Here is a 26,977-nt window from a genome sequence, read left to right as displayed (position 1 = left end):
AATATCAGTTTTGCTGGTTTATAAAAGTTCATAGGTTTGTGAAGAGATGGAGATATTTCTGATGGTCGGTCTTAGCAGATGCTAATTAAGTGAATAATTGGATTCCAGCATTCCATCCCAGTGGCACTGAAGAACTTGAAGCACAGGTTGTCTTTTTAAAAGGAGAACACCATCTGGACCTGATAGCCTATTCCCAAGTGAGGCATACAAACTTCTGCTACAAATATTGTGCACTGATGATAGACATAGCCCATGGCAAGGGGACTGATCAAGCAAGGCAAATGGACTTCAAATTGTGGAGCCAGAAGGCAGGAGGGACGGAGGAGCGGAGGGAGGGATGATGTCTGGTTTTGAGTGAGTGAACTAACTGCAGAAGGGCAGGGGGAGGGAGAGAAAACATGCCCCCTGGGGAACCACAGGACCCCTTCATTCTCTCCCCACCAAAACCAGCACCACCACTCCCAACAGCATGGGCTCATTCTCACTGCGCTAGCAGGGGTCCCCACAGCTTTTATGTGGCTTCTTGTTCTCCACAGAGCAGCCTTCAAACCCTGCCAGCGAGAGCTTTTACGACTTTAGACATTAGGCTAATTTGTTGTCCTTCACAGCCTTGTGGCTCCTCATCTCTGTCTTATTGTTTAGTCGGACTTTCACTTGATGTTGAACTTTTCGAAAGGAACAGAAAAGTTATTAAATTCTCCCACAGGCCTTGAAATATCAAGGAAAGCCACAAAGACAAGGAGACATTTCTGATGAAAATAACCAGAAGAGTAAAATCTCCGGTGCCCTTTTGCCGGAGGGTGAGATTGAGAAACTACAAAAATAATTGGTGGCTCCCCGGTGATCTTGGGAGATTGGGAGTTATTTGAGTCTATTTTTTTAGCCACAGTGGTACGTATTTAGCCAACTGAAAAGGCCAAACACTGCAGTACGTTTTCTGTTTTCCATGATTTCTGTACCGTATCCCCCCCCCACCACCACCCTTACACACTCCACTGATCCTCCCCCTGTTCTGAAAGCTGCTTCGTGTTTGTCACGGTGTGGGAGGGCCCTTCTGATGGGGCAATGACCAGAGGATGAAAGGAACTCCCTTTGTTTGTCTCTGGGAACAAAGGTGTAATTACGCCCCCATTTAGGAACCGTAAATTTGTCTCCCCTTCGTTTTCACCAAAGCTGTCAGTTACTTCTTTTTTGGCCAAAGCTGGATGTACTGACAGGTGACGGACATTTCTTTTTAAAAAAGAAATAAGTAGCACTAATTAGTGTGATGGCAAGGTGAAGCAATTTGTCCTTGCAAAGAAGAGAGAGGCATTAATAAGGAGTATTATTAATTTTTTTTGCAGATGTTTACAGATGTTTTAAAGATAGACAAAATCCACACCTGCTGTAATTTTTTTAAATGTTTATTAGATTGTAAAACAATTGAAACAGTTCAAGCTGCATAAATAATCTTATAATAACCTGTTCACAGCTCATTTTTCTTACCAGTTTTATCTTATAAGAAAGTTCCTAATTTACCACTAAAATAAATGAAATGTAGAAAAGGTCTAATTTTTTATATCTCAGAAAATTATTTTAAAAAAAGATTGAAAATTAAAATGAGCTCTTGTAATTGTGATCATTTAACACAAATCTCTTTTGTCACCCTGTTGCCTCTTTAGCACATGATGATTCTTTTTACGCTTCTTGTGCTGCTGTCTTGTCTGACATGACAGTACAGGTGGATGGCCACGGAAGAGAAAAATGGTGCCCCTGGGGTCTGCCGCTGTGCTCTGTAACTCATGTCATGTATATTATTAAGCCATCAGATGCTATCAACCCCTCTGAATGATTTAATTACCCAGGAGGGCCGTCCTTTGAGAAAGTGAAAAGAAGAGCATACATATTTATTAAGGCAGGATGTCAGCAAAAGAATCTCCTCTATTGCTACTGACTCCGACCCCAACCCCTCAGTATACATCTGTCTCACTACACTGCCCATGCACAACCCCCTCCCCACACCTCCCCCCGCCTTCAACACCCTTAAGCTTTACCCCAGTGCATCCACCATCCATTTCCAAACCCCCCCTCCTGCACCCCACACCATCCATCGGTAGTTCGCACACAGCAGTCTCTTGTCTTTCTCACATTGTGCAGGCTTGGATGGCTTTGGATGCAAGTTCTGCCCCCCCCCCCCCCATCATTCATCAGGCCTGATCCAATCACTGATAAGAAAGGAAGAGGAGAAAGATAAGGCCGCTGTTGGGAGCACTCCCTCAGGCCTCCCTCTGTTCACCTCAAATAGTAGTTTCATTGAACACTAATCTTGTTTTGCCCTTACAATGAGCCGTGCAATTTCTGTCACTGCACTGCTGGCAGTCCTGCAGATTTAAAAATGTTTTCTTAAATGGTGTATACATCACTCAGGTCCATTCTCCCATCTTCATGTAGGTGGTACGTTCACAACAACGTCGGGATTGTATGCAGGAAACAACTCCTTGACAAACTCAACTGGCTTCAACAGCACACAACAGGTAGCTGTGCACATGCCTCTGCTCTGTCTGTTTTTGTGATCTGGTATCGGTCCATATCAATCTATATGTATTCAATTAGCATTTGCAGACTTCATCCTGACATGAAAATCTTTATGAAGCATGTATACTCAATATGTCACATTTCATCCATGACACATTCAGACATAAAACACTCAGCATATCAAAAGCCTTGTATGCAGGATTATCTACTGTACTTCCTCCAACACAAATGTCTTATGCCATAGAGGAAAGGAAAGAGGGGGAGAAAAACAAGATAGATCGCTGTCCAGATGTAGGACAGAACAGACATGTGTTTGCATTTATGTTTTTGGAATCTGTGCTGTAAAGTAGCAACACTGGTGCAGGGCATATCTCACATTACTCTGCCAAACCTCCTACTTTTGTTCAACTACCTTCTGTCTCTTTGGCTCCAACTTTTTGATCTAAATCTCACCTCTTTCACCACACTACAGATATCTCCATCTCCCAGTTTTTCTCCATTTGCCTTATCTTTATCCAACTGTAACGTCCTTTTTTTTTACCATTTCCCCACTCCATCTGTCTTTTTTTTCACAGGAATACCCAAGTTATCCAGCTTTCGGTCAGGGGCAATATGCTCAGTATTACAACAACTCACCCTACACTTCACCCTACATGACAAGTAACAACACCAGCCCCAGCACACCCTCGACCACGACCACCTACACCCTCCAGGAGCCACCCACTGGCATCACCAGCCAGGCTCTTACAGAGAACCCTGCAGGTGAATAAAACCACAGGCAGCAGGTTGCTTTGTGTAACCTGGAAATCAGAGTTTCATCTTGCTATTTATCTTTTTTAAATCAGTCAGTGGGCTGCTGAACTCTTGTGTTACTGATAAGAGAACATGAGCTGAACGCCAAAAATCTCTCTTTGTGCTAACCCAGATAAAAAATAGGAATAGGAAACGTTTCCAGTCAGTTTGCTGCACTGTGGCAAACAAGAGAATGTGAAGCTGAAACTAATGTCAGATGTTAAATTTCCCATAATCATAAGTGACATTAATGCATCATTTGGCAATCGAGCACTGATTATATCTTAATAAGTCATTCAAAATTTTATGAGTGCATTTGAGTTTTCATCAATCGACACCAAAGAGATCAGGCTTTAAGTGAACATAATTTTATTCACAGTCATCCAATTTAGATGAATGACATTTCTGCTATTTCTATTTGGCCTCCACTCTCTTACCGCTTGTTTATTAAATCAGTATGGACACAGTAGTTTTTAGTATGTGTTCTGCAACTGAGTGCTGATATGAGTTTGTTACCAGTATGCCTGCCAAATCATTAAAAACTGCCGCCAGGAAGCTGTCTGTACTGCATCAAGACAAATAGTTGCTTACATTTCTGTGCTAAAAGCAAACAAGAGCTCATCTTCAATACTCTTTTTCGTATACTATCCTTCTTCCTTCCTTGCTTCCTTTCAGGAGAGTACAGTACCATCCACAGTCCATCAACCCCCATTAAAGATTCAGATTCAGATCGATTGCGCCGGGCCTCGGATGGAAAGTCACGTGGCCGGGGAAGAAGGAACAACAACCCATCACCGCCGCCTGACTCCGACCTTGAGGTAGGGTGAGCCCGCTACCTTGGCGACAGACAGCCTCTCCCTGTCTGAGGTACATGGACACTAATCCACTTACTACATGACTGCCACACCAGCTTTAACACTTGATGGACATTAATTCTTAAATATTTGATTGCTTAACTATAAATGCATTATTGATGGATTGTGGAATTTATGACATCACTTGGCTCATATTTTCTATAAAGTTCTCATGTATACCTCGTGAATAAATAAGGCATGGGGTTAAGCGATTCATCGCTAAAGAGAATAATATATATTCTGGTCATCAAGAAGTAGACACTAACAAAGGTACCTCATTAATATGATATGAATTTGAACATGGTTAATAGCGCCCATTATAGCACTGACATCATAGCATGTTAACATATCTAGTTAATTAGTTTGTCACTATTGATTACTCTAATGTAAAGGGCAGGAGATGGAAAGCATGTGGTGGGGTGATGGGAGGAGTGTTGCGGTGACCAAACCAAGCAAATGGATCCTGGTCCCTGTGGCGCATAAATACACGCTCCTGGCCTATTGACCAGGAGGATCACCTTGCAGCCCGACAGAGTGCACCATTGATTTTGCCTCTTTTCTCTCTGTTTTTCTTTGTTTCTTTCTTCCCTCTCTGCACCCCATTTCTCCAGCGAGTTTTCATCTGGGACCTGGATGAAACAATCATCGTTTTCCATTCCTTGCTCACGGGTTCTTATGCTAACAGATATGGACGGGTGAGTGACATCAGACTATGACAGTAACGGTGCACTTTATCGGAAAAACACACAAATATTAAAAGAAGGAAAGGATCAGAGGCAAAGGGGAAGTGGGGGAATCAACCAAGGATAGATTTCACTCTATCTTGAGTCCATTGTGAGATGTTAGAGCGGAACTCGATGTACAGATAATTGTTTCTTTTTTTAATAGGTCCAATGAGGCTTGTCAAGTATTTGACTGCTCTTTGCAGCTGTTGGGCTATGCGTGGCTGGTCAGGGCTGGGCTGTAGGGACTCACAGCAGTTGCACTCTGGATGTCTATTGACACATCTTAAGTGTTCCTTTCTCCTTCAGAAATGCCACATTGTTAGTTTAATGAAGTGCTTCTCAATCCATCCTTCTCAGGCAGGGGTCTCCCTGGAGACGAGCGCCAGCGACTGAACCCACCAAATGTAATTCACACAAAACTCACACGGAGGTTCCCTTAAACCTGCTTTAATTGGAAATTCAAAATAGAAGTACATTACATATCTGTGTATAAATATCAACAAACATATGACATTGGAAGGCCATTTTCCAACACATGTCCCCTTATAAACAAGTAGAACAGTTTACTTTTCCAGGCTTTGCTGTTTGCTGTTCCATGTAAATTATTCTAAATTTAAACTTTCAAAACTAACAATTTGGGAAATATGGCAGGATCCTCTTCTCATGGCTTTGTTTTGGTTCTATTTTCTATTTAGTTTTAATTGGCCCTAATCTGGTTTTATTCCCCCCACTGGATTTATGAAAACAGAAACGCAAATGATAAATTTTAGGAAAATAAATAATTGAAATTTTCATATTGTTTTGTCTGAGATTGTCGGTTGTTTTGATGGTGGTTGTGTCTGGTTTTGAGTAATGACATATTGCTCCTCATGTGTCATAGAGCTTAGCGTCTGCGGCCCATGCTCTATGCCTTTGTTCTGATCTAAGGGGGTGTTTGATGGGGGCACTGTTTTGTTTTTGGGGTGAAAGAGGCCTGCCCCACGACCCTCCACTGTTTATTGACTTTATTTTTCAGCCCTGCATGCTGAGCAAAGACGGAGTCAAGAATATGGGAGCACACACACACACACACACACACACACACACACACACACACACACACACACACACACACACACACACACACACACACACACACACACACACACACACACACACACACACACACACACACAGAGGGTCTCCAGTGTGCTCCTCTGAACAGGAAGCACTCCTGACTCCATAAAGGCCCGTTCCATCAGACCTCATATGAGACGTGACAGCCGCCAGAGTCTCTCTCACGGCCTGTTTTCTCTGTTGTTCCCTCTTTTCCCTTCTTCTTCTCCTCCTCTGTCCATCATTGTCCATTTTTTTATGATCTAACCTGCTGACAGCATCACATTAAAGCAACAGTAAGAGGGAGACACAACCACAAAGCACACTGCCTCAATGCATATCAGACACACAGATCTTGAAACTACCTCAGAGAAGAAAGTGAAGAAGACAAACATCCCCCACAACTAGTCACCTACGACAACAAACACCACACCCCCCACCCCCCACCCCTCAACATTCATATCATCCTTCTTGTAATGGCATAAACATGAAAAGTTGCAAAACAGTTTTCCCCTTTAGCCACGCCATGCTTACTATAAATAGACGTGTATCTGAGCGAATGCACATCCACACTTTCTCTCACTCACTCTGACCTCCCACGCTCTTTCTTCCTGTCTCTCTCTCTCTCTCTCACCCGGTCTCTGTCTCTCGCTCTCTCCCTCATACACAAACACACTGCCGCTCTTATCAGCTCTTTTAATTGGCATCAAGGCAGCTCACCCCCATAAAGCTGATGGCTGAGGCCAGCTGTGCTGCCATTGGGCTGTTCGGAGCTGGAGCTTAAAGTTGGTGGGGATGGAGGGTTGTTATTGGTAGGGGGCTCAGAGGAAAGGGAGGGAGTCAGGAGGGGGGCTTGCTGGCGCCCCCATGGATGGCACTGACATCTTGGGACAGGTGGTGCTGAAGCAATGACAGCAGCAACACTTTGGCCTTCTGGCCTGCTTGTATTCTTAACTCCCTCACTGACTGATTGTTTAGATTTAATTGGAGAGGATTCAGTTGCGCCAGAGAAGACTGCCTTTTCCCACCGACTATCCCATAATGCTAAATCACCCAGAAGTACCAGGGGGGTAGGGAGCTGGTAGCCTGCTGCTGTGAGGGACTAATTATTTTTTATTAATTCTAACTGAAAGATTGATTCAAACTGGGAGGTTAAGAGGAAGGAGAAGTCTCTAGAAGTGGGGATTGAATCTACTTGTGTGGTTTGTCCTGTCATTTTAGTGAAAACATAAGCATTGTGGGTTGTGACAGCTAATCAGCAGAAAGCTCAGGTGTGTCTTCAGGTGGTTTAGTTGTATAATCCCAGCTACTGGTCCTGTGTCACCCAGCTGCAGGAAGACCACAGCCTGTCATTGTCTCTCTTCATCCTTCGCTTGCTGAAGACAATCAACCGATTGGAGTTTTAACACAAAAAGAAATTAAATTTGTGCATCAACAAAATATGAAAGCACTTCTTTCCTGGTAGATAATTAATTTTAATGTGCAATTAATGTAGTTTTTACTTGAATTGAATCTATAAAGTAAATGTGTTTAACACAAGTTTTACAGCTATGGAAGAAAATGCACTGACGTTGTATTTGTTGTCCTTTATAAAAGGAAACTGCACATATTGTCACCGACTCATTAACTATTTAGAGAGTAGTTCACTCCTCTTCAGGTATTATCTTACAGACAGTGCAACCCTATCACCATTACAACAAGTGTCAGATTACTGACAGAGTTCATGATTTCAGGAAAAATTGTAGACGTGTCGATTTATGGGAGCATTAATGCTTATTTTTATTTAACTATTAATAAAAACCTTAAAGTGTTTGCTCTTAGGGGGGATTGTGTTCATATATTACCTAGAGAGCAATCAGATGATGTATCAGCAAAAGTATGTGGAGAATGGGCTATTTACGATGAGACTGTGACCCCGACTCTTCTAAATCGACCACCCCTCCTGAGAAGACACATGCTTTTACTGCATTCATTCAAGTCTGTGGCATTTCTGATGACTATTCTGGTCCCTTCTGGACGGGTCATAAACAGAGGCTGAAACTTTCAAGTCCACCTAATGTCTTCTTTTACTGGAACAGCCTGCTGAGGAATTTAAAAGGACTCTGTTAATTTTAGTGACTTAAGACAGAACAGCATTTTTTATTGTTTTACAATGAAGCAAAATACTTGGAATATTTTCAAAGAAAAAGATATCTTGTAATTGTTTTTGTGTGTGTGTGTGTGTGTGTGTGTGTGTGTGTGTGTGTGTGTGTGTGTGTGTGTGTGTGTGTGTGTGTGTTTTAGGATCCACCGACATCTGTATCATTGGGCCTGAGGATGGAAGAAATGATCTTCAACTTGGCCGACTCACATTTATTCTTTAACGACTTAGAGGTTTGTCTCTTTTCAGTGCTTTCTTTACCTTTCTGCACAAAGCTGTTTTTTATTTTTTATTTTGTGAAGGTTTTAATGCTCAGAAGAGTTTTTATTCTTTAACAGGAGTGCATGAACAGTTTATTAAGATTTTAGTGAAAGCAGCAACCAAAGTTTCAATCTTGTAACAGTGAAGTATTGCCTTGGAGCTCAGGGTGAACCATGAATTTTACATATGCTGTCAGTCTCTGTCATCCCTGGGTCACTAGCCCTGCGCCCACCCCTCACCTCCTTTCCACTCCCATAGCGACCAGCTCAATTTGTCAGGCTCTAGTGTTTCTGTGGCCGCTCTGTCTCTAGGAGTGTCATGCTGTGCTTGGTGTCGCTGTCCACCTACACCGCAAACCCCTCCGTCACAGCGTGAAATCCCTGACTGCTTCCCCTCCCATGTCTCTTTGCATGCCTGATTCATGTACGGCCAGAGTAAAAATCTGCCCCTGGGTCACAAGAATAGTGGGATCAAGAGTGGGGTGATTTTGTGTGTGTGGTGTAGTGTCTGAGTTTGTGGGCATATTTGGGACAAACAGTACTTTCTAGGTGTTATACCCTGTTCTTATCAATTTTGGCAATAAAAAAGGCAATTTACCTCAATGTTTACCACCCCCTACCTGAAAGTTGTTGGTCTTTAACGGTGGTTTCAGGGATTTTATTGTGACATTTGTCCATGCCACCTCTTTCTCTCAATGAGTTTGATCCCACTGACCCAGCGTTTTCCTCAGTGTCCTGCTTGATGCTGACCTCACAGTAGAGGAAATGTTTTGTTTGATACTTGAGTGTGAAGAGATCTGTGGTCAGTCTGCCAAGTCTCATTACTCACCAGCGTGTTCGGCTTCAACACGAAGCAAACCCAAGAAGTAGGAAAAACAGGAGGGAGAGAGGGGAAGAAAATGTTCATACTCTCCCAGACAAGCGAGTGACTGAGATTCCAAACGCAGTCATTGTGATCAAAGTTAATTGGCTGCAATTGGCTGGTTAAATATTTCCTTATGCCACCGCCATGTAGAATCCATTGTAGCTGCACTTTATTTAATAGATGTGCCCCAATCATTTGAAAAAATGTCAGTTTGTGACAACACTTAAATGTGGTTTTTGCTCAACATCTGTCCTGTGTTTTGATTTCTTTTCATGTGTGATGAAAATGTTCACAGATGAATTGGCAGCTCAGACTGCTTATAAAATGATGTAAAAATTGAACGCATGTATTTCTTCTGCGCTATCTCACTGACAAAAAATTAGATTTTATTTTGACACTTTAAAGCCTCGACTATGTTTCCAGCTCAATGAAATAGTCCATGGTTTGCACCAAGAATGCTTTTCTGGAGGTCAGACTTCTTTAGCCTTCACTGCTCCGGTGCACCGATTGTCATTAATGATCATGGCAAAGGAAGAGTGACATTTTCTGAATGATGTATTGATCACTCCTTTTAAACTCAGATGGGCCAGTTTTAGCTAAGCACCAGTTCTCAGCAAGGCCTAACCAGTTGTGTTTCCTCCCTGCTAATTTACAGTCCAACATCTCCAATAGAGCTAAATGGAGTCCAACTATAAATACCACAGCCAGCAGCAGTTATGTATTTAAGCATGTGCAGAAATGCATATGGTCCATCTAATTTAGTCTAAGCCATAAAGGGAGACCCCAGAGGCTATGTAGAAACACAGGTGCAGAGTTAGTGGTGTGTGTGTGTGTGTGTGTGTGTGTGTGTGTGTCTGAGAACGAGCAGTCTAAGTCAGCCTCTCCACACAAATTTCAAATGAAATATGGGTAAAAGCTGGTCCTTATAGCTTCTCTTTATGTGTAGTCTAACTGATTTTATTAGTTTAGTATTGAAATATTTTTATGGCAAATAGAAAACACAAACGTTGTTTGCAGGTCTCTAGATTTTACAATTGAGTCAAAGTTTTGCTCCAGCAAACAAGTGTAGAATTTGTGTGCGTGCGTGCGTGCGTGTGTGTGTACGCACGCACGCAAGTGTGTGAATGGGGGCTGGATTGTGTTGATAGAGATGGTGAGTGACGATTCAGAGGAAAGTCATAAAAAGAAAGAGGGCATGCCGAAGGGGTCAACAGGGATCAGTTTCACTCGTCTCTTTTCGTCTTTCTCCTCTAACCTTTTTCTGGATCACTGCTTTCTTTTTTCAATCACCGCTGGATAGCATCGAAGGTGCGTCCCGAAAATAAGGCACCTCCTCGGAAGACATCTTCCCAACCTGCTCCAGACACAAAAACACAACCCTCACTATCAAGCGTAGCGCACAAACCATTTGCTGCTCGGTCTTCAAAGGATGACTGGTGTATTGTCTGAACAATGTGGTCAGTATTTATCATCAAAAAGATCCTCACTGAGGGAGTTTGGATTTTAAGGCAATATTCTTTGTATGGATGCGATTGCAAGTGTATTTACTGTATTTTCGTTATGTAAGAAGCTGTTTGATAAACTTTATAATTAAAGTTATATCTAAAGAAAAACTTCACCAAATAATTTCTCAAATAACATAAATTTTCCTATTTATGATCTACAGCCTCTCATTACTTTTATTACAATTTCTGAGTAACAATATTAAAAGGAATAGAGTTTTCTCCAGTCGTTTAAAAAAATATGTTGTTGCTTGTTTCAATTTTTAAATTTAGTGAATATGCCGTTTTCACACAAGTACTGTTTTACGGGCTGATTGTGGTGTTAGTTGATGGTCTGAACCGGTGTGTCTAATGAAGTCCGCTGAGGATGAGCTCGCTGGGAGGACTGACAGCTCTGCTGTGACTCAGGGTGTGAGTTTACTGTAGGTGCGCCGCAGCAGCCCAAACGCGAACGCCGAGCTGTATGTGGGAACCGGGGGCCTCGAGACTCTGTGTTCCCCTCACAGTGGGGTACGTGCAACGCTGTCTCCCCCCTTCCCTGGGTGAGAAAACAACCCTCCCTGTCTGGAGGATAAAGGGCATGGGGGCAAACTACTCATGGGGGGGGGGGGTCGCCAAAGGTGGAAGCATTTTAAATTAGTCCTCTGATGCCGCCGTGCTCTGCTACTCTCTCACACATCGTGCACATGTGCACAGACATGCCATGGAAGTAGCACACATGTGAATGCATGCGTAACAGTGAGCATTACCCAACGGCACACACACACACACACCTGAGCTGAGCACCATTTATAGCTCCCAGCCTGTAGTCTCAGAGTTGAAAAGTCCTCAGTCACTCTCACCGAGGGGCTGCCTGTTCATAAAGATCCTGTGAAATGCACGGCTACCTTTTCCCAGTGGCTGAAATGGTTTTCCATTTTACCATGAGTCATTCTACTGGTTTATGTCCCACTGCGCTCTCCATTTCTCATGATTGGTAGCTATGATTTCAGCTCGGTAGCATGTTTCTGCGGTTTTATTACCTCTAAAAAAAAAGAGCACTAACAGTTTTAAGCATTCCATTGAATCATGAAATTGATTCACTTTATAATTCCTGGTTTATTGATTCACTTTATTTTATAATTCCTGGTTAAATACCATCAATATAACACAGAAATCAAAAATCATTCAGTAGGATTTTTTTTTTCTCCACTGGTACCAAAAATTCCAGTTTAAGTGTGGAGTGCGATCAATCTGTCTCAAAAACCGCTGTACAAAATTTAATGAGATTTCACGTGTACTTTGTATGGTTTGCATCAAATATGTGATTTTATTTTAAAATTACTAATTTCATTTTGAGGTACCTTTATGAAATGCTGAAATCAGTGAGGTTACTGTTGATCCACATCTGCACAAATTCCCTTAGTCGAGACATTTGTGTCCTTGGACATAAAATATAATTTTTTTTAATTTCAACACTAAACATCTGAAATCAAATTACAACGAGTGCTAAAAACACCATTTTATGGTGTTTTTTTGTCAGATGGGCTTCTTTACATCTGCACACATTGATGTGGGGTTTAATCATTTGTCTGGCAACTGATCCAGCGGTTATGTCAAGCTCCTTGACATAACTCCATCACATCCGCAGGCGGGGCCACTGATATGTTTGGAAGGACTACAGAGGGAAAGTGGAGCTTTCAAAGCCACCCTGTCAATCGTTGCTCCAAAGAGCTCCACCTTTCCCTTACCCTCTGCCCACTATCTTAACACAGCTGATTCATCGGGTTTTGAGGGTGCGTGGAAAATATAACATTAATGTCTGATGATGACGGAAATTATTTAAGAATATATTTATCCTGCTGAATTGAAGTGGGAAATGCCGCACCTGCCATTACATTGTCTGTGCAAGAGGAAAGAAACGAATCTCCACCTGGCAAGACTAAATCATTTCTCTGTGGATGTATCTATCTCTAAAGCTTAATGTTGAAATAACAGAGATTTGATATTGCATTTAATATCTCTCCTAGAGATGTGGGTTTAGATTTGTGAAGCCAAAATAGGAAATGATGAGAAGCTCATCCATCACACATAACTAATTTATACTTCTCACTAGCTGCCGGTGGGGTGTTTATGTCTTTTCCAAATGTTTCCATTCCAACTACGGTGCTTCACAGACCACTTTGTTCATATTCAGTCTGCTTAGGAGTGATACATACCGTGGTACCTCTGGATCCATTATCCTGGTCGTGTGAATTTTTCTAAAACCAGCACGGACCCCCACTATATTTGTGCTTTACTTGTTGCCACTGTTTGAATTCCGTGGTTGTTCAAGCACAGATTTGGATTAGAATGAAGTGGGTTTGAAGAACTCTTCCTTTGTTACCCACATCCTGTCTTTGACCCCCAGGTAATCACAGCGTCCTCCCTCCCTTCTGCACCCCCTCCAACACACACATACACACACACACACACACACACACGCACGCACGCACGCACGCACGCACACACACACACACACACACACACACACACACACACACACACACACACACACACACACACACACAGGGTGCATGTGGTGGGAATAGAGGAAGAAGTTGCTGGGGGTCATAGTGTGTGTGTGTGCGTGGGGGGGGGGGATGACAACAACTGCCGGTGGAGTGACGGTATTGAGAACCTGCGAACCATGGATGAGCCTTTTTCACATGGCATTAGCCTGTAGGGTCACATGGAATGCTGTGATGATGGCTGTTATCGCTCACACTGTGGGTTTGGCCACCCACCCCCACCTCAGAATATCACCTGAGAGAGAGCGGCTGAGAGAAGGCGGATTGAGCAGATTACCCTGTATCCAGTGGGTACTGTCTGTGTGGTGCAGACCTAAACCTCCATGGGAAAAACAAGTCTAAGAGTTAGTTTAGATAGCATGCTCCTTTCTGTGTTTTGGTTCCATACATTTCTGATTCACCGCGTCTTTCTTCTTCCTGTCTCCGTAGCAGTCACCACTCTGAGCTCTTTCCAGGGCTACAGGAAGACTCAGGCCGTCATCGCTGATTGCTTAATGACAGATGCCAAGGGAACAAAGAGGTCTCTGATAACCTCCTCCCCAGTGAAGAGTTTTCAACAGACTAGTGGAAAGACAGAGAGACAGGCCGAGCAAAAGATAGAGAATGAAGTAGAGATGGAAGTATCCTGAGGCAGAAGCTTCCTGTCTTCTGATTTAATTTCCGTGCATTTTTTAGGGGTGTTTTATGTTTTTTTGACATGCAGATAAGATGTTCTATAGCTGAATTAACACAGTTTATTGTGACCGATGGATTCCACAGAAAGACGTGGTGTTTGCATTGGCGTAATTGTGATGCTTCTGGTGGAGGGTCTTCACTCTTGAGTACAGTAGGAACATCTGGTGTGGGTTAGTGGTGATTGTAGGTTTTAGACAGACCACTGTTTGCTTGGTGAGGGGAAAATGGGGGAGTTCAATTGAACAGAGATTTGCTCAGAAATGTTTCTAAGAAATTCAAAAACTGGCCACCATCTTGAAGCCCAGCCATTCTATTGTTATATGTATTGGATGAATAAAAGGATTTTTTATTTATTTTGGAAATTCATGGAGTCAGTGACAGAAACTTCAAGTTCTAATGAATTTGATTTATTTTGTCCTGAATTCATTTAAATAAATCACTTTATTGTATGATAGTGATTAAATAAGATTTTCGTAGAAAGCCTTTTTAAAATTTTTGGAAATTATGTACTTTTTTTATTGAATAATCCTCCTAAAAATGTTGAAATGCAACTGAGTCATTGACCAAGCTCTTCTATAAGTGAAATTCCCCACCCCATAGTGTTTCCTTTCAACCTATCCGCTGTACGATTATACGTGACTGAGTTCAACCTACACCATCCATGACTCTGTGGTGTTTACGAGGTCTTCAGAAGTGGCTCCTAATGAGTATGTGTAAGGGTTACTGTATGACATTACCCACAGTCACCTCCTCTATTAGCTCTCCCAGATTTCCCAGTAAGCCGGTGCAGAGGTTTATGCTATCCCCAGCTGGGAATGGTAATTGTTCATTTCTGAGCAGTCTGTCCATAACCCCTTCCCGTTTTCTTTTTTTTGCGGCGCAGTCACACATGCTTTTCTGTGAAGGTCTTGAACCGAGTTCTACTGTTATAATGTCCAAGCAAAGGAAAAAAAATATCTCTGTAAACATGCAAAATCCGTGACATTCTAACCCAAACTACTGTGAAATTTTGCCTATATAAATTTTTATCCCTTGGAATTCATTGTTGTTTGCTGTCTGTGGTATCTTTGACAATTTAGATGTAATGACTGCATTTAGGCTTAATTACAAGACATATTTACAAATTGGGGTCATCTTGGACATTTGGATGTGGCACCTCTAACAGGCCTATAATTAACATGCTGACGAATGTTGTTCACGACTGGTTATGTTGTTCTTTGCTGGCTGTGAGATTCTGACAGAAACACATAAGACCAGAAGAACAAACCTGACCTCCTATTGTCATCCAGCAGACAGCATACAATTAGGCAATGATTTACCCAACGAGTGGAAGTGAATGCTGCTGTACCAAAGTAGTAGTCAGCTGATTGTGTCTGATCAACAGGTAATTATTGGATAATGGAAGCATTCCAGTCACTTGCACCAGAATGGGAGGACAATGAAACAGCGTTTTATGAGGTGCAAAACCAGGAGTGCAGTTTTTGTTGTCCTCAGCAAACAGACATGCCTCTACTACTTAAAGAATTAAGCACACCAAAAACCTCTGGCTTAGGTCTTGGTCTGAGAAAAGGTTTAGGGATAAGCTGCAACCATAAATTATCCTCAGGTTTGTTGACAGCGGATCCTTACGCTTGGGCAAATTGCTGTTTTATTCAACTGCTAAAGATATGTTGGTGAGTGTGTCTTGAATCCGATTAAGCCAATGGAAGTAAGATCTCCCATCTAACCCCCTTGTCCAGTTGGCAGTCCATCTTCTCCAACATGAGTCTCAAATCTTCCTCCATGTGATGTCACTTTGCCCTCTCTCCTGCAGCCTTTACCCGCTGCTTTCCTCCATTTCCACCTCTCTACCCTTCCACCCCCTTATCGGGGTGCCAAAGTCCCAGAGAGGAGGGGAGAGGGGTCACAGGGTCAAAGTCTTTTCCTCTTTGGATCTTGGGGCTTGCTGGGAGAGGCTTGGCGAGAGACCGGCTGCATTAGAGCAGGGGTTGGGGGTCAAGATTTTAATTCTGTTAAAGAACAGCTGGTTTGAGTTTCTCCTCACGTCACTCTCCCCTCCCTCTCCCCACAAATCCAGGGAGATGAAAAATTTGTTCAGAGGGGAACCAGTAAAATAAAAAAGGTTTACAGTCCAAAGCCCTTACCCTTACCCTGCTCTAGCATTGGAGAGGAATGCAATAACGTCAGCATTTGGCCTCAGTTAGATTGACTTAAAACAAGGAAGTCCTTTCTATGTTTTGGTGTCTTAACAGCCGGATGAAACTTAATTAAAAAGCTTAAAAAATTGTGAGGGATTTTTCTTTCTTGAGACCAGTGGAATCCTCATCTTCAAGTTTCAATTTATTATTTGTGATATAACGTTTAATTGGAGAAACTTTTCCTTTAAACACTTTTGGCAGTTTCACAACCAACTTAAATCCTGTTACTTCCGTGAGAAATTATTCTAACTGCTTTGTAGAGATGTTAAATACAGTCTTTGTTTTTCATTTTAGATTAGACCTGGCTGAAATAAATTGAGTTAGATGTCATATTCTTTAAAAAAAAAATCCTCCCAGCAAGGCCATTGTTCAACCTTCTAGCCACCCCACATTTTATAAAAAAGTAACTTAACAAGACTTCATGCATGCTCTGCCCAGTGTGAAATGTGTTGATCTGAATGCCAAGGCAAACCTCCCTCACATTTCAAGCTGGCTGAGGAGGTGGAGAGAGGTGGTTGGAGTGGAGGGGGGGGGTCACGAGAGCTCTCGTGGAAATGGAAAACTAATAACAGATTTTTAGTCTGCTTTCTCCTGCCTTCTTTCGCCGGCTGCTTGGCCGACTAGCCCCGGGCTGTGTTGGTGTGTGGCGCAGCAGCAATCAGAGGTCATAATTTCATTGGCGGTTAGCATCAGGTTCAATTTTTCTAGTAGGTTACATTTACCAGAAAGTCTGGATTGTGTTACTGTGTACCGTCGGAATCAGTGCAGAGCTGCAGAATCCCTCTACCTCTCCAAGAGGAGCCAGGCACCCCCAAAGGGGAAGAGGAGTGTGTACATGTGTTTAGAGATGTGCACACTCAAACGCAGACCATTACTGCCAAGGCTCTCTATACATCCAGCCAGCTTACATCCATCCTTCTACTGTATGTGTATATATCAATGCTCACAGACATAGCGGCTTAAATGCCAATGTGGGCAGGGTTATTGAGACTTAACTGGATGCATAAATAGTTGCGTGTTTGGGTGTGCATATCTTTAGACCCCTCTAGTGGTAGCAGGTCTTTGTGACTGTTGATGAAGTCAGTGTTCGTTAGGACTGAGCTGGCTTGAGCAGAAAAATGTGGAAAACTGATTCAAAAGGATAAAAATGGAATGTCAGGGCGCAGGGGTTGATTGTGGTGTCAAGTTAACAAGTTTCTTGTGTAAGATTACGTGGAACATGTCTTTTCCAAATAACTGTCTGTTGTAATAGAGGTCAAACTATGCTGCTCTTACAATACTCAAGTTATTATGTGTTGTTTATTCCAGGAATGTGACCAGGTACATATCGATGATGTGTCTTCTGATGACAATGGCCAGGATCTGAGGTATTATGAATAGTCAAAATAATCAATGCCCTCTCTTTGCAAATCTGGCATGACGCGGGCTGACACATTCTTTCCTTGTCTTTGACTTTAGTACGTACAACTTTGGCGCTGACGGTTTCCATGCAGCGGCGACCAGTGCCAATCTTTGTCTGGCCACAGGCGTGAGGGGAGGTGTGGACTGGATGAGAAAACTGGCCTTCCGCTACCGACGAGTAAAAGAAATCTACACCACCTACAAAAATAACGTTGGAGGTAATCCCCAGCAAGCAACGCTGCTCTGCTTGTAAAAAAAAAAAAAAAAAGCTTTCCAGATATACATGCCCTCATTTGTGTGAGTGTTTGCGTATGTTCATGTGTGTGTACTGAAAGCACTCACACCCCACCACTTGGTCAGGGTAAATTTCTGAAAATTTCAGTGGTATTCAGAGGACTGGTCCAACCTAAACAATGTTACCCTGCGTTTCAGGTCTGCTGGGCCCAGCCAAAAGGGAAGCCTGGTTGCAATTGCGAGCAGAAATTGAAGCCTTGACGGACTCCTGGTTAACACTGGCACTGAAAGCACTAACATTAATCCACTCAAGGTAGGACTCCATAAGGAAAATTGTACCCAGTCCCACACCACACATATATGGACTTGCATATGGTGTAAATAAGTCAACTCTATACTCCCAAGCTATTAAAAAGCACCAATTTGTCTTTTGGGCAGGCTTTCCTTTAGAAGTGTGTTAAGAAATGTGACTTTAAAAAGGAAAGGAGATCCAATCTTTCATTGCAGAACATGTTTTAAACAAATGATACATTGCAGTGTCTTTATTTCCAACAGACTGTATTTTCTTTTGTCCTCCCATTGAGTGATTTGAGAATGATGTCATCACTTTGCTTTCTTTCTATACCCCAGGTCAAACTGTGTGAATATCCTTGTGACAACCACGCAGCTCATCCCTGCCCTGGCTAAGGTCCTGCTATACGGCCTGGGAATAGTCTTTCCTATTGAGAATATTTATAGTGCAACCAAAATAGGTAAATACTGAGTCTGAATTTGTTTGAATCCTCTTGCAGTGATTGTTCCATGATTTTAAGAACTGAATAGTGACTGTTTTAGCTTGTTGAGTATAGACACACATGCTTCTTAAAGGAGGGGATGGCGGCGCGGATGGTGTTGGAGATTCAGTCATCGGAGACGGTTGATGTTCTTCTATGAAGGAATAGTCCTAATCAGCCTGGGATTATTTTCCTGGAGCTGGGCCTGCGTCGGGCCTCCCCCAGGCCTCTCCTGTTCAGTCTCTGCATATGAAACCACTTCTGCACATTTATGTCATTCCACAGCAACCTTCCCCCTCCTCCTCCTTTCTCTCCCCCTTTTCCTCCAGTACTTTCCCTTCCTCACTGTTTCAAATGCAAAATAAACATCAAGCTTCATTCCCGCACTATTTTCAGGCCTGTCAGTACTTGGATTGGAGCTGAGTGTAGCTAAGGGCTCCTCAAAGCATTAAGCGCATTGGTCCTCCAAACCAGTTCCTGCAGCATGCAAGAGTGATTAACCATTTGTCCAATGTTTGAGAAGGAGAGGGGCAGAGTTAATGCTTTTCAGATTGTCTTTATCCGAGGTCTGATCTTATCACATCTCCAAACTGGACTGAAAGGGTTTACATTCTGCCCTATTTTGTGCACATGGTGTGTTTAAAGGGGCTCTTGTCACCCCGTGAATCAACTTAGTGTTTAGTGTGTCTGCAAGTGTCTATGTGCCTGCATCCATTTGCATCCCGGTAGCGCTCCACTAACATGTCGTTGTCTGCTCCTCCACAGGGAAGGAGAGTTGCTTCGAGAGAGTTATTCAAAGGTTCGGGAGGAAAGTTGTTTACATTGTTGTTGGAGACGGTGTGGAAGAGGAGCAAGGCTCAAAAAAGGTAAGAAATCTTAGAATAGCTGCCACATTCTCTATATAAATTGTAAAAATGGAGCTTGGAGCACAGATGAAGACATTTAGATGTACTTTCCAGAAGTTCACAAGTTCATTATGAAAGCTTGCAGAACAAAAAACATACCTGCCATAGTTTTTAAAAGAAAGGAACTGGCGTTCCAGCCCTCAACAGTCTTACTTTACTTTATCCTCTTAAAGGGCATCCAAGTACAAGAGAGAAAGTCCGTAGTGTGTAATCAGTGCTCTTCATCCACCATCTCAGGTTTACAGAGTAGGGGAGGGGAAAGATGGCATAATTATATATTCCAACTTGGTGCCCTGAGCAGCGTGAATGCTGTATGTGTCATGCTAGGCAAGCCCTTTCAGGCACGTCAATGGCACATCGTAAACACTGCACATAGTAAGGAAACTTGAATCACCGTCTGGGAAAATTTAAACATCTACTGCAATGATAAGCCTGCAAACATGGCATATATCACAAAAGGCTCGGAGCTAACATATCACATGCTCTCCCAGGAAACATGACGGTATCTGTTCTGATGGGGCGGACATCTGACATTGCCCTTTAATGTTACCTGCTGGCTGTTGCTCCACACTTTGTGGATTCAGCATTTCTGCCAGGACTGGATGTACTGTATACCAAATGCCGCATGCAAACCACAGACAGCAAACATTCATTAGCAAATTAATCAGCGGCCTAAGAGCATATTTCACTGACAGTTTTGGTGAGCCGCAGTGTCGGGGAAGAGTTTCCCTTTGAAACGCCTCCAGCTCCTTTTTCACCTGTTTCTCAGTAAACACTGAGCAGAAGCGTGAGGACAGATGAAGAGCGATTAGACGGCGATTAGGAAGAGGTAGCAACCTTTAGCCTGGACAAGTGTGTAAAGCAATAGCTCTATGTTATAAAAAGCGAACACACCCTGGGAATACGGTCTTGAGAAATGATTGTGGAAAAAGATGCAAATATTTTTCCTCAGTCTTGAGTTGTCTGAGTGTGACATTGATGTAAGGATAAGGTGTTTTCCCCCCTTTGAGAGGTGTGAGTCCCACGCCACACCATGTGGTAAAAGGTTTCTGTGTCAACATCAGAAAAGACATGAAATAACAAAACAACAATTTGACCCTTCAGGAGGCACATATCAGACGTGACACTGTGTGGAACTACAAAAGCAAATGTCTGAAAGTTCTCCCTGCCCTCATTCCTTCATTTACAAAAAAAAATCCTAAATCCCTGAAACAATTCTGCCTTCAGTTATTACTGTTGCCTGGGAGAGAAGGCAGAGATAACATCTCCAGCTTTTAAACTTAAAAGCAAAGACAATTTACAAAACAAAAAGCAAAGAGCTTTTTAAGGGTCAGTGCAGGTTCTCCTAAGCGGAACATATGCCTGGGAGAGGCCATACCTTTGATAAGGGAAGGGTAATGGGCTCTACACACTGTGGAGCCGAGGACTCTACCTGACAAGCTCCTTTCATTCTCTGCGACTCAGGTTTCTCCCCGTCCTCTGCTCGGGAACAACAGCTCATTTGCACCGTCCTAAACACACACCGGCAGGAAGGAGGTTCATTCAAAGATGTTCATTTGTGTGGAGTTGGAGGACGGTTCTATCACCCATCAGACTTTATTCCATTTTATCTACAATGTTAATTGTAGAAGCACATCTCGCAAATGTTTTTTTCCCATTTTTTTCAGTCTTAATTATTGTTTTTTTAAGAATTACGAAGCAAAATTGGGAATAACATCTTCACATCTAAAAATTCTTTGTTTTATTGATCCAAAAGTAAGATAATCTCAAATATTCAAATTAATTTTTTTTAATTTTTTTTAGGATTCATTAAAACGTATTTTTCTCTGATTTGGTTTATCAATATTTTTGAATAAAAAAAATCTATAAAAAACCTCACAATAGGATGTTTTTATGTCACCTACAGCACAACATGCCCTTCTGGAGGATCTCCAGCCATTCAGACCTCATGGCCCTCCACCACGCTCTAGACCTGGAGTACTTGTAGCACTACACCACAGACGTTCACCACCCTGCTCCGCCTCAGCACCCTGCAACCTTTCACCTTAGCCCTCCAGCCCCATCCTGCTTACCACAGACCCTGCAGCTCAGAAACAGCCCCCCCTGTGCTGCCGGGCATTTTTCTTCCAAAACACAGGAAGAAAGGAAGAGGAGACTGGGGGGGGGAGGCTGAGCGCATGGTTAATGTGCTGACATACGGTCACACTTCGTCTTAACCCTTAACTTTTTTTTTCTTTCTGGAAGAGAAGGAGAGAGGTGAATTTATGGCACTGCAGCTGCTTGCCCTGGTTACTGTGAATTGGCGGGTTTCTGAAGCTGTCAGAGTGTTTTACAGCCCCTGTTTGTGGCGGGACTTTGTCAGGGTTCACACCTGTGAGAGGAGCAGAGCTACTGATGGCCTCGCCTGACTCGCCTCACCTCACCACAGAATTCAGCTACAGTAACGCCACAGGCCCAGGACTACTGCTGGTGACGTTCCTCCGTCCCTCTAGTGCTCTTCACCTCACGCCTTTGTCTGATCCTTGCCTGTTTGTCCACTTTTTAGTCTCTCTCCTTTTTGGGACAGACAGACGAACTGCTCCTGTTACCTGTCGGCCTGGGAGTCCTGTGCTTCTTATTTATGAACGGAGACTTTGTGAGTGGCGCCGTGCCACCGAGAAGGTACCTCGACGACAAAGACTCGTGCCTTTAAAACATACTATGATTTCCACCACAGCAAGAGGAAGATGCTTATGGAAACAACAAGAAAATAAAAAGGGTTTTTCTAATAATTTAAGAAAATTTCACAAAACTTAATTTACAATGCTGAGACAATCGTGTATAGAGGAAATCTTTTTCGTGTGTAAGTTTGTAATCACTGGACTATTCCTTCTTATATACATTTAGGTACATGCTCTTCAAAGGTGGCAATGCTTTTCATTGAAGTAAAAGACTAAAAAGCATCCTGTCGCACTTACGCTTGTGCGACGCCTGAAAGTGTTGTGTTCAAGTTTTATTCAGTAAACAAATATGTAGATAATGGGATTTTGTGATAAATCATTTTGTCAAGACCAAAAGCATGGATGTCACGTGTCAATGACCTTCATTTGGTTCTCAGTCACATCTTTATACAGTGTAACAGGTTTCCGTACTGCAATTCCTGTTTAGATTCATATATTGAATGGAAAGAGGGTTTTTTTTTTCTAGTTATTCAGAAAGGTAGCTCATAACTTATATCCTTTAGGCGTTTCACCAGCTTGCAGCCCTGATTCCATATATTTCGAGACAAACTTAATTCTAATAAAGGTTATGGACCTGGCCTGAAAGTCAGAAAACTCCCGAGAGCCATTTAAAACAACAAATTAAAATAAATCTGAGATTTAAAAAACTGGCTTCAATAGGTTTTATTATCTTTTATACAAGCGCTATAAAATCTTGTACAGCGAGCGTAATTTTCTATGTAGTGTTTTTATTTTGACTCTGAAGTTTCTGTCATTCTGTCCCTCTTTCAAATAGTTGAAACACATGGAGTCCTTTTCGTAACGCTTTTACATCTGTGTGTGGGGAAACTTTGATCAACCTTGAGAGAAAAGCCACTAAGTTTGAGAGGCTTGTGAACATACAGGACATGTGCTATCGACTGTGAATTTCTTAAACAGAAACCAATTTGTTGCGTTTCTAATTTTTCCTTTGCACATGATCACTGTTGGCCTTCACGTTTCAGTTTGGATCCCTCTCTCCCCTAACATGCACCCCACCCCATGCTCTGTAAACAATTTCTTCCCCTTCAACCTTCAAGGGGGGCATCTACATATTGCTGCTAGATCAAGGTAATGGTAGGTAAATAAAGGAAATGTTTTATAAATTCATACAGCACGCTTTTTTTATTATGTTGCAATCATATATGCAAACTGGAAATACTTTACACTACATGGGCCTCATTGTGAAATGCAAAAGATTGTTGTGTCTGCAAAATATGTGTACAGATGTTTTTGACTTTATTATTTGATTGTGTTTAAATTAAAAAATGACTTGTGAACTGTTATGTATTTGTCTGATTTTTATTTGAATCCGAAGGAGGAAAGAAAACACTTTGCACACTGTTTACAAAATTGTAATAAAATTGTTTTATTTTCTGGGCAAAATTCTGAATGCCTGATTGAACTAATTGTTTTTTTACCATTATATTTTGATGTTACAGAAGTAGCATTGCGTTTCTCTCTCAGTACCCAGAGATTGACTGATACCAGGAAGCAAATAGATACTGGAACTGGTGCAAGTTTAGACCCACATTCTTAAAACTTTCTTTAATTAAATACTTTATACAACAAAAGCTTTGTATTTTAAAATTGAAATAATGGAGTTTATCTTTATATTTAAAGACGCATTTCTGTTAAATATTTTTCTTGATCAATATTTCCTCAATTGCTTCAACAATATATTGTATAAAATAAATTATGCATTTCTTGAGACTCCTGCAACCAAAACAACCATCAGCCCGATATTTGTATCAGTTTTATCCTTCTCGAAAATGTCCATGGAGCCTCTATGCATAATCTAAATATATTCAACTACTCCAAACCGGGTTAGTTTAAATAACACATGAAAAATATTTATGAGCCTGATTTTACGAGCTGGTCACAGTAAGGACAGTCCGGCGTGTAACATTAGCCTGGACAGAGAGGAGGAAAGCTACCGACTGCCAAACCCACATCGGAGAATTAAGCATGCATGGAATATTATTTAAAGCCGCACAGCCCATTTAATATCCAGATCAATTATGTTTTCAGATGGAGTGGGAGTGATGTCTGTAGTGAGACATGTACGTCTGTCAGGCTGGACAAAGCAAGTCAGACTGCTACCACCAGAATGCGAAAGCACAATGACCCCTAATGTGCTTTTCCCACTTTCAAACAGCTGAAAGACTAAGTACTGTCTAAGGTCCTGACTGGCTGCCTGTCTGTGAGAGGAGTGCTGCTGTCTCTACAGCACAGAATAGACGTCTGTTCTCTTTGATAAGTTTTCCTGATGCTCTGGGACCTGGCTGAAAAACTCAGACACAAACAGACTAGACTTTTTATGAAGTAAAAGGTGGGTGTTTCTGGCATGTCGGCCAGCTGCTCTGGCTGCTCGTACGAAACAGAAGGGAATAAAAATAAGAGCCAGTTTGTGTCCATTTAGCTTATGTCATTCAACTGACTTACAGTTCAGCTTCAGACCTATGATCCTATGTGAGATTTATCATCCTTTGATGTGCTGTACAATTGGTGGCTGATCGGTGAATATTTCTTGTGCTTGCTCTGGTGAGGTATAGGTGTTCCTGTGCTTTAATCAGGCTTTGCAGTAATGCTGTAATTCTCCAAAGGCCTGATCTTCACTGAACTCCCACCAACCCCCTTATGGAAATAAAGGGGCCATTACCTAGCAGGTCCTCTGTTGGGCATTCCTCTCCAGGACGTCCCAGCAAAGTGCCCGCCCTCCATAAAACTGTACTGCAATAATAAACAACTCCATTGGTGATTTACGACCTTACCCAGACAGTGATTTCATGCAGATTTCCACAGTGAGGGCCTCTGACGGCGCATCACAATTGGACTAATATTATATTACATGCATATCAAACTCCCCCCAAAAAACTTGATCCGCCACATCTTTTTTTATGAGCAGGAAGACTATTAATAGGCCTGCGTTCTCCTCTTGGTGGCTAGTGTGTCTAAAGCTAGGGGAATTTGTCTCTGTAGAGAGCACACATGTCCACAGATTGAGACAATAAGAGCAAGAGGGGAGGGGGAGAATCGGAGACAAAGCCTTCATCATCAGCAGAGCTGCAATGACTTACTGCTTTTAGGATGTGTCTTTATCCTTTGTTTGGCTGCTGTTTGTCTCGTAGCAGGATAGACTAACCCAACTTGCTCCTTCTGCAGTTGGAAGATGAAGAAACCCTTTTTACTCCTCTCCTCTTCAGAGAGCAAGGCTCAGTTAGCGTTGGCAGGCAGCAAGAGCGATAAACCTGTTGGCATTCTGCGGTGGACAGTGGTGCTAAAATTGGTCCTTTGTTTACTGTTTGTTTATTTCTCAGTTACTGGTATTTGACAGGAAGAGTAGGACAGGGACAGCTGGTAATCAGGAAGCTACAGATGCCAGGGATCCCAGCCAGAAGTGTCAGATCTGAAGGGGCCAGGCATCCACCACCATGCCCGTCCCACAAAGATGAGGCATTCCCAGGAGTCTAGACTGAGACAATGTTATTCATATATAATGTGTTGGTGGCGAGGTTGAGTCGAAAACAGAAACGTGGTCATGGATCCTAATGAAGTAGAACTGAGAGTTATATGATGTGACATTAGTCACACATACAGTAAGTGTATCCACACATTCAGGCAACCACGAGATTAAAAAAAGGTGCGGTTGCATTAATAGTATTTAATATTGTGGTTCTCATGAATGCAGCAAGGCAAATTAGGGGATATTTCACTAGGAATACTTGTTTTGGCAAGGCCCTTACTGTTCCAGTCAACCAATTAATATCCAGTGAGCATCTCATCCAGCATCTTTCCAAACAACAGTAGTTGCTGCTGTAGCTTAGCAGCTTCTCCATTGCTCATATCTACCATAAACTTGTAGTGATTTAATTACGTTGCCAGCGCTGGACCTGGAACGATGCTCACTGTTCATCCAACCACAGCACAGCTCCACCTGCGTCTGTGGTCAAACACACACACACACACACACACACACACACACACACACACACACACACACACACACACACACACACACACACACACACACACACACACACAGTTCTTCGTATTTACTGGACCCACTGCACTATTTCATTTGAAGGTGAGGGGCAGGGTTTTATGTGGAAAGCCAAGGCCACCCTACAGCTCTGTGTGTGTGTGTGTGTGTATGTGTGTGTGTGTGTGTGTGTGTGTGTGTGTGTGTGTGTGTGTGTGTGTGTGTGTGTGTGTGTGTGTGTGTGTGTGTGTGTGTGTGTGTGTGTGTGTGTGTGTGTGTGTGTGTGTATGTCTACATGTGCTTCTTCTACTTCTTCGTCATGAGCTACCAGCTCCCCAGGGGTTTACTTGCCTGCTGCTGCTATTTCAGACCTCCCTGCGTGCTCGGTGTGTTAGCACACGAGTGGTGTTTACGTGTATTTGTGCACTCAAAAAGAGTGTGTGTTTACAGGGAGTCCTTCTTGAGTCATAATTGGACTGGCTCTCCCAAGTTTGGTCCAGGACCCCGGCCAAACTCGCTCAAGTCTGGCTGCAGAAGGACCCTCTCAGCCAGTTTAATAAACTCATCTGGTTAATAAAACAGCCTTGTATCCCACCTTGGCTTGTTTTTGCTCAATAAGTCATGGGTGATGTTTTTTCTGAAAGTAAAAAAATGAAGGAAAGGTGAACCCTTGTTCATTGGTCTCACTCTTGCTTGGATTTTTTTCCCCTCCTAGTTCTGAAACTGTTTCTGCTTTATATCCTGAAATACTAATGTGGAGATAATTTCTCTAATC

General features: G+C 42.5%; 1 protein-coding gene across 7 annotated transcripts in view; it reads left to right on the top strand.

The window, feature by feature from the left end:
* eya1 (EYA transcriptional coactivator and phosphatase 1) overlaps window positions 1–23,500 on the top strand; it is a 37,856-nt gene extending 14,356 nt beyond the window's left edge. For all 7 annotated transcript variants that reach the window (XM_068304461.1, XM_068304460.1, XM_068304459.1 and 4 more), the window contains 11 exons: window positions 2,431–2,513; window positions 3,090–3,276; window positions 3,982–4,124; window positions 4,772–4,855; window positions 8,264–8,353; window positions 17,478–17,536; window positions 17,628–17,788; window positions 18,003–18,117; window positions 18,435–18,556; window positions 19,343–19,443; window positions 21,389–23,500. In XM_068304461.1, coding sequence (XP_068160562.1) covers window positions 2,431–2,513; window positions 3,090–3,276; window positions 3,982–4,124; window positions 4,772–4,855; window positions 8,264–8,353; window positions 17,478–17,536; window positions 17,628–17,788; window positions 18,003–18,117; window positions 18,435–18,556; window positions 19,343–19,443; window positions 21,389–21,469 — 1,226 coding nt within the window. In that variant the 3' untranslated portion in view covers window positions 21,470–23,500. The remainder of the gene's footprint in view (window positions 1–2,430; window positions 2,514–3,089; window positions 3,277–3,981; window positions 4,125–4,771; window positions 4,856–8,263; window positions 8,354–17,477; window positions 17,537–17,627; window positions 17,789–18,002; window positions 18,118–18,434; window positions 18,557–19,342; window positions 19,444–21,388) is intronic.
* Window positions 23,501–26,977: the final 3,477 nt, after the last annotated feature.

Source organism: Antennarius striatus, chromosome 20 (assembly GCF_040054535.1).
Source record: "Antennarius striatus isolate MH-2024 chromosome 20, ASM4005453v1, whole genome shotgun sequence".
Classification (NCBI taxonomy): domain Eukaryota; kingdom Metazoa; phylum Chordata; class Actinopteri; order Lophiiformes; family Antennariidae; genus Antennarius; species Antennarius striatus.
The sequence above is the reverse complement of the archived record's forward strand: the minus strand, read 5'-3'. Positions and strand labels throughout refer to the sequence as shown.